This window comes from Thunnus thynnus, chromosome 19 (assembly GCF_963924715.1).
Source record: "Thunnus thynnus chromosome 19, fThuThy2.1, whole genome shotgun sequence".
Taxonomy (NCBI): Eukaryota; Metazoa; Chordata; class Actinopteri; order Scombriformes; family Scombridae; genus Thunnus; species Thunnus thynnus.
The window spans coordinates 20099880-20113893 of NC_089535.1; the positions used below are offsets into that span (position 1 = coordinate 20099880).

General features: G+C 42.0%; 1 protein-coding gene across 2 annotated transcripts in view; it reads left to right on the top strand.

The window, feature by feature from the left end:
- The window catches only part of LOC137170350 (chondroitin sulfate proteoglycan 4-like), a 39644-nt gene extending 26322 nt beyond the window's left edge, over positions 1-13322 (top strand). For both annotated transcript variants that reach the window (XM_067573651.1, XM_067573650.1), the window contains 16 exons: positions 42-1361; positions 2540-2632; positions 3132-3629; positions 3950-4084; positions 4450-4635; positions 4828-5010; positions 5362-5538; positions 6208-6406; positions 6569-6700; positions 7688-7863; positions 8005-8200; positions 8561-8732; positions 8826-9231; positions 9583-9735; positions 10305-10886; positions 11216-13322. In XM_067573651.1, coding sequence (XP_067429752.1) covers positions 42-1361; positions 2540-2632; positions 3132-3629; positions 3950-4084; positions 4450-4635; positions 4828-5010; positions 5362-5538; positions 6208-6406; positions 6569-6700; positions 7688-7863; positions 8005-8200; positions 8561-8732; positions 8826-9231; positions 9583-9735; positions 10305-10886; positions 11216-12322 — 5715 coding nt within the window. In that variant the 3' untranslated portion in view covers positions 12323-13322. The remainder of the gene's footprint in view (positions 1-41; positions 1362-2539; positions 2633-3131; positions 3630-3949; positions 4085-4449; positions 4636-4827; positions 5011-5361; positions 5539-6207; positions 6407-6568; positions 6701-7687; positions 7864-8004; positions 8201-8560; positions 8733-8825; positions 9232-9582; positions 9736-10304; positions 10887-11215) is intronic.
- The last annotated feature ends 692 nt before the right edge of the window (positions 13323-14014 follow it).

Sequence of the window (14014 nt, forward strand, 5' to 3'; positions counted from 1 at the left end):
ATTGTTTTACTGCAACAGGTTTGTTTCTTTCTTTTCTGCAGCTGAGCAACACAGTAGTTTTGAGGATTATGGCGGTAGTGCTAGAACACAAACTGGTGAATAATACTGGACTAGAGGTGAACCAAGGTGGGGCTTCGTTCATCACCACCAGTCATCTTGCAGTACAAGTTAATGTGGCCGATCAGGCAGTGGAAATCCGCTATGATGTTACAGAGTTGCCACAATACGGTGAACTCCAGCGGTTGCACTCAAGTGGCGAATGGAAGCCGACAACTTTCTTCTCTCAGAAACTTCTAGAAAAAGAGCGGATCCGATACCTTAGCACGTACCATGGCCTTCAGACTCAGAACAACATCACTGATCAGTTCAAATGTAAAATCACTATTGATTCCCTAGCAACTGAAGAGGTTGTTTTCCCCATTGTGGTACGCTGGATCCACTTCAAGGTCACGCGAAGCAAGATGGAGGTCAACGGTGTTCAGAAGGCTATTGTCACTCCAGAGGACCTCCATGTGATTTCTAAGGGCATCAAACTCAATGAGAGTGACCTCTTCTTCAGGCTCCTAACAGTGCCAAAGAAAGGTCAGCTTTTCCTCAACAACAAAGTTCTTCAAAAGAACTCAACCTTCAGCCAGAAAAACATCACAGATAACTTGGTGAAGTATGAACTTCTCAACAGGCTGCATGATGACACAAGAGACACATTCAGCTTCCAGGTGTTTTCGACACACGCCAACTCGACAACTTATGACTTCAGACTCAACATCAAAGCCGAGTCGAATGCCATCACCGTTGTAAACAAAGGCCTTTCAGTCCTGGAAGGAGGGAGTAAAGTCATCACCGAAGATATCCTGTTCACTCACACAGCAAGTAACCGGGAGGTCCAGTACAGCATTACTGTGAGCCCAAGGCACGGGCACATAAGGAGGATCAACCTCTCCAACTCATCTGCCATAAATGACAACATTATGACATTCACAAACCAGGATATCATTGAGGAAAGGATCATGTACGTTCACGATGACAGCGAGACCAAGCAGGATTCCTTCACTTTTCAAATCGCAGTTTACAAACCGCACAAACTCACCAGCAAGAAGGAGGAAGCCGAACACACCTTCAATATCTCTGTCCAGCTCATCAATGATCAGAGACCTGTCAGGGTTGTCAATAAAGTTTTCCATGTGGCCCGCGATGGGCAGAGGTTAGTGACATTGAATGACCTCCGTTTCCAGGACAACGACTCTGACTTTGAGGACGACTGGTTGGTGTACACACGGAGAGGGATTCCAATGGGAGAGCTGGTGTTGGCCAGTGATACTGGACACAAACTGTACGAGTTCACACAGCGGGACCTCGAGCAGGTTAGCGTAACTTATCTGTGAAGATTCTTGGTCATCCAGGTGGTAGAATATTAAAAACCACTGAGTCAAAGTTATATGGATTTTCTGTTTTAGTCCTCAGATGTTTGTGTGTCATAATGTCAACAACCCACATGTGTCTCTCAGTGTTTGAATAATCCAAAAATAGGTTTAAAGGCCTGGCAACTTCCCGGTAGAACTCAAGAAGCCTCTTGAATGAGTTGTCTGACCATGACTAAAGGCAAATGTGCTTGCACAAATTGTTACGAATGACTACACTTGAATTCTGGGCAAAGAGGGATGGGACATGATGAATTGTACAAATGGGGATAAGGGTGCACACTCTCCCACAGTCTGTTCCAAGCGGCAGCTACAACAGCTTGAGGCTGAAGCAAATGCCCAAGTACCTTCAAGTGCAATGCTACCAACAACTGCTAGATGCTGGCTTCAAAAAGTCCCTGGCTCCCATTGACTCCCATTCAAAAAGTTTCAACTTCTCTCTGGAAGTACTCAGTCACTCGTGTTTTTAAAATAAGTCATTATGGTCTCAATTGCTAAATCTGGGCCTTCTAATAAATATGCTGGTGGTCATTTTGGAAATTATTGCTCTGATAATAAGAGTTAAAAACTTAAAACAGGATTTCTGTTGTGTGGGTGTTGACTGACAGCTGTGATTATGAGTTTGCTCACCTGCTGCTCTCCTGGCTCAAATTGAGTTTGACTGTTGTCACAACATCACACCTTGCTATGTCCTCACTATGTTTATCTTTATCCAGTCTATAGTCTGTCCTTAAAGGCATTGATATTTTGCACTTGGTTGTATAGTCAAAAAGTGATGAAGTAAGAGAGCTTTACAGAGAAGTTCAAATCCTTCATAATTTCTCACCTCTGCACACCTGACCAATTGCAGTGCAAAGTGGGTCTGCTTGTAAAATTGCTGGTTTCAGCAAGCTACAAAAATTGTACCCCTCCCCCACCCCCCAGACAAGCACTACTTCATTTGAAGCACGCTCACACCTTAAAACAGCAAATCCAACTCTCTTTGACCTCTGGGTACTCTGTTAGATTCTTATTTAAAGAGTAATATCAGTGTGTTTTTTTTCCAATTTGTAAATGTATTAAAATTACACATGCTGATGTTTTCTCCTCACCTTTCATTCTCTTCTCTTCTTTCCTCTCAGAAAAAGGTGTTGTTTGTCCACAGAGGAGTCAGTTTTGGGCGTTTTGTGCTTTTTGTATCAGATGGAAAACATTATGTTTCCACACTACTGGAGGTGATAATATCTCAAAGCTTTATGTATTTTATTTTAAATTTCTTTTTTCTAGGTACATTACTGTAAATGTGTCAGTGTTAGCCAAGTAGCTCATTTTCAACTGTAGTCCCTTAGCCATGATAAATTACTCATTAAAATAACAATAATACAGACAACATGTGAAAAACAAGAGAAAGCGGGAAAGACACAAAAGTGGCAAAACAAATTAATAGATAGAAAAGTAGCATTACGCATAGTAGGAAATAGCAAGCAGTCAACATTAATTCATCAAGTTGTGATTGTTTGTTTCATATAATTTTTTCATGTTAATAATTAGTAATACAGCTTCTTCTACAAATGATTTGCTTGTAATTAAATATCATTAGGAATTTTCCCTGACACAGCAAAATAGATTCAGTGTCTGCTTTGTGTGATCCAAAAATTTTAAAAAGTAATGAGTCCGCTTACTGCTGTTGTAAATAATTCATCTCTTCCTCTATTGTGTAACTGGCTGCTGCAGGTGATGGCCCAGGATCCTTACCTGCAGGTGGAGAACAACACAGGCCTCATGGTCCAGCGAGGTGGGATCACGACCCTTACCTCTGCTAACCTCAGCGTCTTCAGCAACCTCGACCTCCGAGACCCACAGGAAGTGACATTTGAGGTCTTCCTTCCACCTAAACACGGTGTTCTTTGCTTTAATGATGGATCTCCTGACACTGTGATGGAAGCAGATGCAATTTCGATATTCACCCAGCGAGATTTGGTGGCGGGGCGCCTGGCGTATCACCACGACAGCAGCCATGAGTTGTCGGATGTGTTCAATGTTACAGCAAGAGCAAGGGAGAGGAACACAGAGAGGCAATCGGACAAGGGGAGGAGGGAGGTACATCTGGACATCGGAGTATCTGTAAAAATCTTCCTGGAGAGTCACCAGAGGCCGCCAACAGTCATAAGTAACCATCCAGTGGTGGTGGCAGAGGGACACAATGTCTCCATAAGCAGGGAACATTTAGAGGTAAGGTTCTGAAATTGCAAATAAGTCACTGGCATCTAGGACTTGGCAGTATATCAGGGTTTATTGTTAATATCTGTGACTGTGATCATATTGTGGAATATTATGTAACAGATTGCTGTCAAAGTTTTATAGTTTTTTTTTCCCTGAATGAAATACTTGAGAACTGAAAATGTTTCACTTCCTTGTATGGAGTCGGGTGACGTATGTCATCTTTTGCATTCTCTACAGTACATCCTGTATCATCTTCAAGAATTGTGTAATAATGGGGCCTGAATTTACAAAACTGAAATATTTGCAATATGTGCTTACTTTCTATACAGGTGGTTCATGATGACAGCCAGCCCTCAGAGATAGTTTTTACTGTCCAAAGTCCTCCCACCCTGGGCTTCATTCAGAAGTTATCCTCTGAGGACAAGCAGCGAAACAACAATGGAGAACAGCAGCACCTCTATCAGGTACAACCAACTTTACAACCAGCTTTTAACCCAACTTTTGTTAGGTGTCAAGTTAACTAAGTGGAGCAGAATCCTCCACTATGTTCACCAGCTACCTGCTATCTTTATCTGGCTGTAGTCTGGTGCTGAGCAGGTAGCTTACAGTACGTTTATCAGAGAGTAGAGATACATTTGCTCCTAAGGTTTTATAATGACATGAACAATGACTTTAAAAATGCTTGACTTGATAATCGTCAAGGGGAAAAAAGACAGTTGGCATTTATGCCCGAGACCTTTGTCACCCCCTCACACTTTAGCTTTACTGTGTCAAAGGATTCAAAGTAAAACAGCACTTAATAGTCTGTCTGCACTGTCCCACCCTTCAGGGCTTCAGAAAGAAGCCAACAACCTCCTTCACTCAGGAGGACATCAACCAGGGATTTATAGTCTACCATCAACAGGCTAAAGGAAACACCAACGACTCTGTTTTGTTGGAGGCAACCAATGGAGTCACAAAGGTTGGACCTGTCAGGCTGGAGATTGATATCATCCCTATCCTGCTTCCTCTAAAGGTACAGAGTGTGATGATGTATGTATGTAAGATGAGCCTGGTCTACTGAGTTGTAAATGAGCATAATGTCTTAAAAAGGAGAGAATTGCATGAAAATAAACAGAAATTCATGAAAGGATTACACAAAGGCGATCCGAGTGAACAACCGTCAATCTAGTCAATCAGTACTTTCTTCTGCTGGTTGATTCTGTAGGTGTCTGACTTGATCCTCGATGAGGGGTCGTCCCTGCCACTGACCCCTAACATCATCAAGGTCACCAATCATCACTTCTCAGGGATGAACTTCCTGTACCAGATCATTGTTCCACCACGACACGGACACCTGGAGCATAGCCGGATCCCAGGGATGCCCATCACTGCTTTCACACACACTGAGGTTTGACTGATCAATCAAATGTGCACACGTAAACCACCACATTCACACAGAGGGAAATGTTAGATATTTTGGTTTGATCTCTTTTTCTTTTTAAAGGGGTAATTGAGAAGATGTAGGAAGTGTTTAGGTGCGATCCGATGAAGGGTTTAGCCATTAGTTATGCATATTACTCAAAGCAATACTTACAGTGGGAGAGCAACAGTGTTAGGTTTGTGATATTGAATTAAAAACTCAGCTTAATAAACCTTTTTCCTTGAGTGCATCTTAAGGAAAGTGATGCTTAATTATTTGGAAATCACACATAATATCTGACTGCTATTCAATCACCTCATGAATCTTCTCTGTTTCCAGGTGGAGCGCGAGTACATCTCCTATATCCACGACGGCAGCGAGACATTAAGCGACAACTTCACCATAGTGGCCAATCAGACGGAAATCAGGAAGCATAGTCTGCCCTGCACTGTTCACATCAACATCACACCTGTCAATGACGAGACTCCCGTTGTTACTACTAACCGAGGTCTGAAGGTGGGAAGTGAGGATATACAGTCGTAGGACACGTTCGTAGGAAGTAGACATGATGGTTATTTTCAGCCCAAATGATTCCCTCATCCCCTGGTTCCCTCATCTCTTCTGAGTAAATAGGCATACTTCTGACTAATTTTTGTTTTAGAAAAAGTGGAAGTGTACACAATCTGAAAGTTTTGAAATGACAAAACCACTTAGCCGGTCTTAATCTATGCTCTAAAACATCCTAGCCAGCTTCTTTGAAAAGGCAGTCTCTGGGAATTATGCACATATTGCATACTATGTACTGATGCTGTTTGAAATTAGGCAATATTAGTTTATATCAGTTTATTTTAGATATATCAGTATCAACATATATATTGGCTTATACTACAAATTTCAGTACAGAAATGCCATTGTCATGACTCTTTATTATTGCCAAGTATGCTAATGCAACACAACAGTTAAAGCAATGCTTTGAAAATTTGGGAAATCTGCTTATTTGCTTTCTTACCAAGAGTTAGATGAGAAGATCGATACCACTCTCACAACAGAGTGGTATCGATCTTCTCCTCTAACTCTTGGCAACAAAGTGGATAAACGTATTTCCCACAATGTCAAACTAGTATTTTATAGCTAAATTTAATAGCTTTCTGTCCTTTCCTTTAATCTTTCCTCTTGTTTCTTCAGGTGTGGATGGCATCGGTTACAGAAATTTCTGTAGATGATCTCAGCGCAGAGGACTTGGACACTCCATCTGACGAGCTGGAGTTCATCGTCACACCACCCAGCAACGGCCACCTAGCCCTGAAGAGCGCCCCCTCCAGACACATCCTTAACTTCACCCAGAATCACATAGAAACTGGACAACTGGTGTTTGTGCACAGTGGTGAGAATAGCAAAAAGGGCAGATTAGAGTTAGTTTTTAAGTAGAGCATATTATTATATTCTCTTAATTGTTATATGTTTATGCAGCCCTAGAGTAGCAGATCAGTCTAGAATAAATGTAAGAATGGATGAATGAATTCTTGTTGTCTCTCTTCTTGTGTAGGTGCATTGTCTGGTGGCTTTCACTTCCAGGTGAATGACGGCGTCAACTTTGCCCCTCGCCAGATCTTCAGCACAACTGCCCATTCTCTGGTTCTTACCCTGCAGAGAAACCATCCCATGGAGGTTTACCCAGGTATAACAGCTCACTCAGCTTCACCAAAGCACCCTCATTAAAATCTCTGTATCTGCTTCTCTTCTAACATGAAAAGGAAAGCTATTTAAATATAGTGCAGTTGCCACTGGGTGGCATCGCAACTCTAAGCCTTAGACTGGTGCATTATGTTACAGCCTACATAAACAGATTACAGTGCCTTTGTGCCCAATCAGTGCCAGGCTGATAGTGCCACTGTATGAGAGTTAAGTGGTTTTAACCTGTAAACATACTTATCAGTAGTCCTACTGGTCAAGGTTACATAAGTGAAGCCGTTATTCAGATTTTTTACTGATAACATTCAACTGTTTTTTTGGCTTGCTTGTGGTGATAAAGATGTTAACCTGTAAAATTAACCTACTGTATAACTCTACATGATCACATTTAATATAATATGTGTTCAGATAATTCAGGATTCTCTAATGCATTTTGAGAACAACAAAGGTCTTACATTATTATATATTTTTTATTGATGAAAACCAAGTTTTCAAAATCTGTAGTTCAATTACACTCTCCTGACGTCCTCCCAAACATCTTTAGATATTTTACTGGTTGTCTTGTAGTTGAATAATATTTAATGTTTAGTGGGTCCTGGCATTACTTGGGATTTACCTTATTATGAATAAAATTTGTGTTGGTTTCAGCCATTTCTGCACACTAGTTAAATTTTCTTAAATTGAATTTTCCCAAGCAGATACTGCAGTTACAGCTCAAAAACACATAAAATATTTGCTTCTTATTGGCCAAGTTTGGAGGATGACATGTTTGTTTGAAATAAGTTAGTCATTTACCAATTAATCAATTTATTCATTTATTTTATCCCTCACTGTTAGTCCATCAGGCCTTTTGTTGCTGTTTGTAAATTTGACAAAGTCCACAAATACCGCAGTTAACCAGGATCCCTCGCTGCCTCCTCTCTGCTCTTGTGAGCTTCTCCTCTCTCTCACTGTGTCGTTGTTACCTTTAAAGGCTCTGTGACACCAATCTCTGAGCAGGAGCTCAAGGTGTCAACCAACGACATCCATGACATCAGAAGAAACCACTCTGTGGTGTTTGCAGTGACTGCTCCTCCTAAACTCGGGCGTCTGGTCCAACGTATGCCCGACAACTCTACACGAAACATTTCTACATTCACACAGAGCATGGTAGGGATATGTGTGTCTGTTTGTGTGTTACAGTAGATTGTGTAATCGATTACAGGTGCTTATATATTTTGTGTCTTTTGTTTACTTCTCTAATAAAGTGATTGCTTTTCCTTCCTTTTTACCTCTTCATCTCTCTCTCAGGTGAATGATGGAGTTATCCTGTACGATCAGAACAAGCCAGAGTCAGTGGGATGGTCGGCTTCAGACTCTTTCTCTTTCACTGTGTCCTCTCCTCCTGCTTTCCTTCATCCACACGTCTTCACCATCTTAATCTCCTACCAGGCCAACGAACATCACGACAACCCTCAACACAAGACTAGACTCCTGAACAACGCAGGTACTGTGCAAATCTAAAATACTACCCTAAATCCAGTCTTGATATTATTGCTTGCCTGGGACATGTGTCAATGTGAATTTATGATATCTAAATTATGATGTACTTCCATTTTGATTAAAGTTGGTTTTGTTTTTCATATTTCACTCCCTCCAATTCAAAACGGTGTCTTTTGAATTATTATTTTATTCTTTATTTCAAATGTTCTTCATTTACCTAATTATTCAAACATTTGAAAATAGCAGCACAACTTCCACTAGATATAAAATCAGGCTATATACTTTCAGGAGGATAAATGCTCTTTTTACCAGGAAGAATACAAGTTCGAGAGGACCAAACATGCTGTTTGTATCCATCTTTCAGGTGCCGTGGTGGCAGAGGGAGGCAGGGTGACGATTGACAGGTCTAAACTTGATGCCTCCAATCTCCTGAGGAGAGTCCCTGAGCCCCACCGGAAAGGCCACCACATCCTTTACCGTGTGATTTCTCTGCCGCGCCACGGGGCTCTGTCTATACAAGGGCACAACCTCACCAGGTGCCAGGCTCCTTTCTTGATGTCTCAATAAATGTTGTAGAAACAAACATTGAAATCAAAACCTTTTAATTTTATGTTCTCATCTTTCCTCAGGGATCAACCAGATTTCTCCCAGGTCACCCTGAACAAGTTTGGCATCACATACATCCATGATGACTCTGAGACCAGGAGTGACAGCTTCACTTTCCGGGCCTGGGTGGCTCCTTTGGATCTCTCCTCCTCTTCCTCTTCGTCTTCTTTGTCTACTTTTTCCTCTGATTCCTCCTCCTCCTCCTCCTCCTCCTCCTCCTCCTCTTCCTCCTCCTTTTCTCCTCTCTACTCAGTCTCATCATTCGACATGGTTTCTCACCGGCGCGCCAAGGACAGGCTGACAGTAACGGAGATGTTTAACATCACAGTGACACCAGTCAATGACCAGCCACCACTAATCAGGAACAGAGCCCCAAGTATGAAGGTCGTAGTCGGAGAGAGAGTTGTACTAGGACCAGACAATCTGCAGGTGGGCCAGTGCAAAGTGAACAGGTGTATCTTTTAGTAGGACTGCACAGTTATGGTCAAAATATATATTTTTACTTTATCTTTTCTTAGTTTGAGATCATAATTTTCATAATGTTTGTTTATCCTTTATACAGAGTATGTTACACACATAGATACCATGTTATAGAATTCATGATTGTGATCATTCCCCCCAGACTGTTATCACTAAGATGTCACCATTATACCAACAAACATTTCTGTTATTGACATTAATCCTAAAACACAGTGCTTGATCTAGCGATAAGATATGTTGTCTTTGAATCTTATTCCCTTTAAAGTCTTGCATAATCATAAACACAATCTACATGTATAGGTTGAGGATCATGACACCCCTCCAGAGGAGCTGCATTACCTTGTGATTAGTAAGCCCAACAATGGCTACCTGACGTTGGGCGAAAGGCCAGAGCCGGTGACTTCTTTCACCCAGTACGACGTCAACCACGGCAGGCTGCATTTTACACAGCAGGTGAAGAACCAGCTCTAATTCTTTTTGCTTGTGTGTGTGTGCATTAGGGATGTCCATCTGAAGCCCCTATGTGTGTAATTTTTTATGTGATCAGCATCTGATGGTGAAAGGTTTTGCTTGTTGACAAATGAGCATGCATTGTAGCCATTGGGGCCTTATGAAATCCCACACATGGGGGCTTTAAATTCAGTTTTTTATTCCCCACTGTGTTGTGCTGTGTGTCATTCACCACAGACGTTTAAGCTGCAAAATTATAGTCTTACATGCTAGGGAAAGTGCACTTCCACTCAGAGCTTCTTAAAGTCAGTCTCTGCAAAACATAGGCTTTAGGTAATTTTGATGTACTTCCCCTGATTTCCAGATATCTGTTGATTTCCATTCATTTCAGTGTGATGTGGAAAACAACTTGCAGAGATTTAAAACTTGCTCAAAATGTGTAACCCATTAGTAGGGCTCTTTCTTTTCATCAAAGTTAGGTTGTTGTTATTTAATAATACAATTGACAGGGAGGGGCTGTTTAAAATGTTTTTCTGTTCTTTCCAACTTCCTTCCTGTGTTCCCTCCGTCAGGGTGAGCCTTCAACAGGAGTTTTCTACTTCAATGTAACTGATGGCCATCACCGTCCACTCTACAAACTATTTAGTTTGGAGGTGATTAAGCCCTCTGTCTCCATGGTGAACAACACAGGCCTGTCATTTGTTCAAGGCAGGACCGCTGTGGTCCTGACAACCAACCAGTTCGCAGCTCAAACAAATGGCCGCAGCCAAGCCAACATCACATACACAGTCACCACACACCCTCGACACGGACGCATTGCTATCAACGACCAGGAGGTCACGACCTTCTGCCATGAGGACCTCCAGCTTGGCCGTGTTGTCTACCACATGACTGATCTCAGCGAATCAGAGGACAGCTTCCAAATTTCAGTGTCGGCCTCGTCGCCCAGTGTTGAATACGGAAATGTAACTGCACAGACAGTGAATGTGACTGTGCGGCCTCTGATCTACCTGAGGGAGCCAGTACGAGTGCCCAGTGGTATCGCTGTGAAACTGGGTAAAGCCATGATGGATGCTTCTGAGCTGGCAAGAATCAGCAGGGTCGACCCAGTCTTTCAGGTTCTTTCTCCACCAAAACATGGCAAACTAGTCAAGGTAAAGCTGTTTATTGTCATCTTTTGATACAGTTTAAAGGACCGTTTTTCATGGCATGCCAAGTTTTTAGGTTGTTTTCCTCCTTTACAGTTTTACATTAACTTCTGTACAAAATGAATTCATTTTTTGTTAAGCTAACTAAAATTATCACCACATGATAATACTGTGAAGAGTTTGTTGAAAAACCGAATTCAAGCGCTTGTGAGAAATCCAACTTCAAGGGAAAATTCAGAACAGTATGCAGTCAATAAAAGATTAGAAAGATGAATATAACCTTGGTGACTTGTGTCACTGATAACATAATTGTCTGTGCGTGTATGCATTTGCAGATGACCTACGATCCTAACCGAGCATCAGAAATCCTGAAGTCGTTTACGTTCCGCGATGTGGTGCAAGGCCGGGTCGCCATTGAGGAAACTCTCAGCGACAGCGACAACCAGCTTCTCAAAAACAAATCAGCGCTCACAACCGCTCGAGGCCACACCCCTGCCTTACCTCTCAACGATTCGTTCATCTTCCTGCTGAAGGCTGGAAATGTCCAACCAGCGAAGGGTGAGCTTCACTTCACCATCTTACCCCACCACCAGATGCATCATGGTTCGACTGGTTTAAATAAAGCAAATGGTGCAAGTCGTGAACACACAACGACCCGTCTGCCGCAACACAACAGGACTACTACAGGAGGAGGAAGAGGAGGGGGACGAGGTGGCTCCACGACACACAGTGACATTGTGTCACATAAGCACCACAACAGGACTCAGCACAAGCTGAGGCCTCACAACCGCTGGGCGAACCACACTCGCAATGGAAGTCATGGGGGAAGATCGGGGAGCAGTGTAGAGGGAGCTGGAGGGGGTCACAGTTATATCCCACATCCTCTCATTCCTCCTGACCTGGTGAAACACGGTCCATCAAACCCTCCTGACAACATCCACCCGCTTCATGTGGAGGTCCTCCCTCGCCCTGCCTCCGACCCTCTCCTCATCATCCTGCCGCTGCTGGCCTGTTTGCTTCTCATCATAATCCTCATAGTTTTGATTCTGGTGTTCCGTCATCGAAAGGAGAAACAGGCCCGCTTGCAGCTCTTCCAGGAGCTTGCTGCACTGTCGCCACCTACTGAGGGCAGCCCTTACCTGGGCCGGCCAGAGCGGAGCGTGGCTATACCCTCTGTGGTAGTCACCCCGCTTGGCACTGCAAGTTGCCCTACTTCACCCAGGGTACCCATAAGTCCCAGAAGGAGGAGTCTGGCCCCTGGGATGACCTTCTGGGGTCCATTTGAAGCTGATGGTGATGAGAATATTAGAGGTGTGAACAGTAGTGAACGAGATAATGTAACTGGCTGTAATGTGCTCCCAGCTGTCACTGCAGGATTCAAGACCTCTGTGAGACCGAGGTCCCCTACTCCGACTCTTAAAGATGACCAGTACTGGGTCTAAAGAAAGTAATTTAAAGAAAAACTGTGCCTTAGAGGTGTATTTTGGTGTGAAGGGTATAAATGATATTATGTGTACTCTCCAGGGCACATACATGTCATCTAGGGCACATCTGACCTGTTATGTACTTTTTAAGAAGAGGACAAAATTATGCACATTTGTCGAAGAAGTTCTTTTTTTTGAAGAAAATGAATGATGGCCAATCATATTTAAGTCAAATTACTGAACCAACTTGAACCAAACACCATCTTTGTTGTATTAACAATGTAATCACTATCTGTTATTAGACATGTGTAAGGCATTACCCAGCTATGTAGGTGTGAGGAACTATTCAAAGTAAACAATCAATTATTACTGCTTAAGAAGCTGTTTTTCATTGTCTTTTCAAGGTATTTTCAGTTTTTGCAAACATTTAATTGCAATGGTGTGACATGGGCACGACCACCATTGGTTCCTTCATGCAAAAATATCACTTTTGTATCCCACAGTCTTTGGTTCTTCAAACAGTTGGTTTTAACTTCTCTAGCAGCAATCAATATAGAATTGTATTTTTGGAACTGTTGCAGAACAAGGAAGTGAAACATAGACTGTATTGCATTAACCGTAAATTTGATGTATTTTTGAATTAGCTCAAATATAGCTGGCAACTGACACCTCTCGCCTATAGTAACTGCACAGACTTTATAGTTACTTCATCAAAACATTGTATTTCAGATGGTAGATTATAGTGTTATAGTTTTGATTTGTTCATGTGACTCAAGGTACTGTAAGCTTCCAAAACCATACGTTAACATTTTTTTTCCTTTGTCTGATACTGTTACAGCTCAAGGCCGTGAGCTGTCATGTGACTGCTTCTGATAGTCCACACTATTAACAATGATAGTGAAATGTAAAGACATACTGTAGCTTTCCTCAGTTCTCATCTTTTGAACCCTTTTATGCCTGCATCTGTTTGCCATGCACTGTGAAAGGTTTATTTTTAATAAACAATATTTCTTAAAGACTTTTGAATAGATATATGCAATCAGCACTGACAAAGAGGATCTAAATTCATGTTTTTTTGAGTCACAGTTGATCTTTTTGGGAAATGTTCTTGGTTTGTTAATGAACAACAGCAGCAAGCTTTCCATCTGTTGACAATCGGGATGAACAGTTTAATAGCTGAGTACTTAAAAGCTCAGTGTGTGACAATTACATAAGCCCCCTCTAGGTGTTACGTGACTTACAGAAGTAGGTCTCAGCCAGCAGAGCCAATCAATAACAAAAACAGAATGTTTTCACAGACTTTAGCCTTCCACCTAATCCAGATCATCAAGGCAACCTGATAAATTCCAGAAAGTGAGAAAATTTCCAGTACGTGGATTTTTGTCATAATTGCTGTTTTCAAGATCAATAGAGCCATTCAAGCTCAAAAGTTATTTTAAGTTAGTACATAAAACATGTTGCAGCAGCATGAGTAAATGAGCTGGAATAAACTATTAGCTGTGTTGCACTCTGGTGGTTTCTCAACCTTTCCCTGTACTGTATATAAGATCTAAACTCATTCAAAAGATTCATGTGTATGTAAATGTTTCAGATTACCCCATGAACAGCTGGCAGGCACTCCTGCTCTGAGTTGTAAATCTTCATGGATTATGTGCCGCATATAGTGAGCAAAACACCCTGATCTTTAGAACATCTTTATGGAGGAAAGGG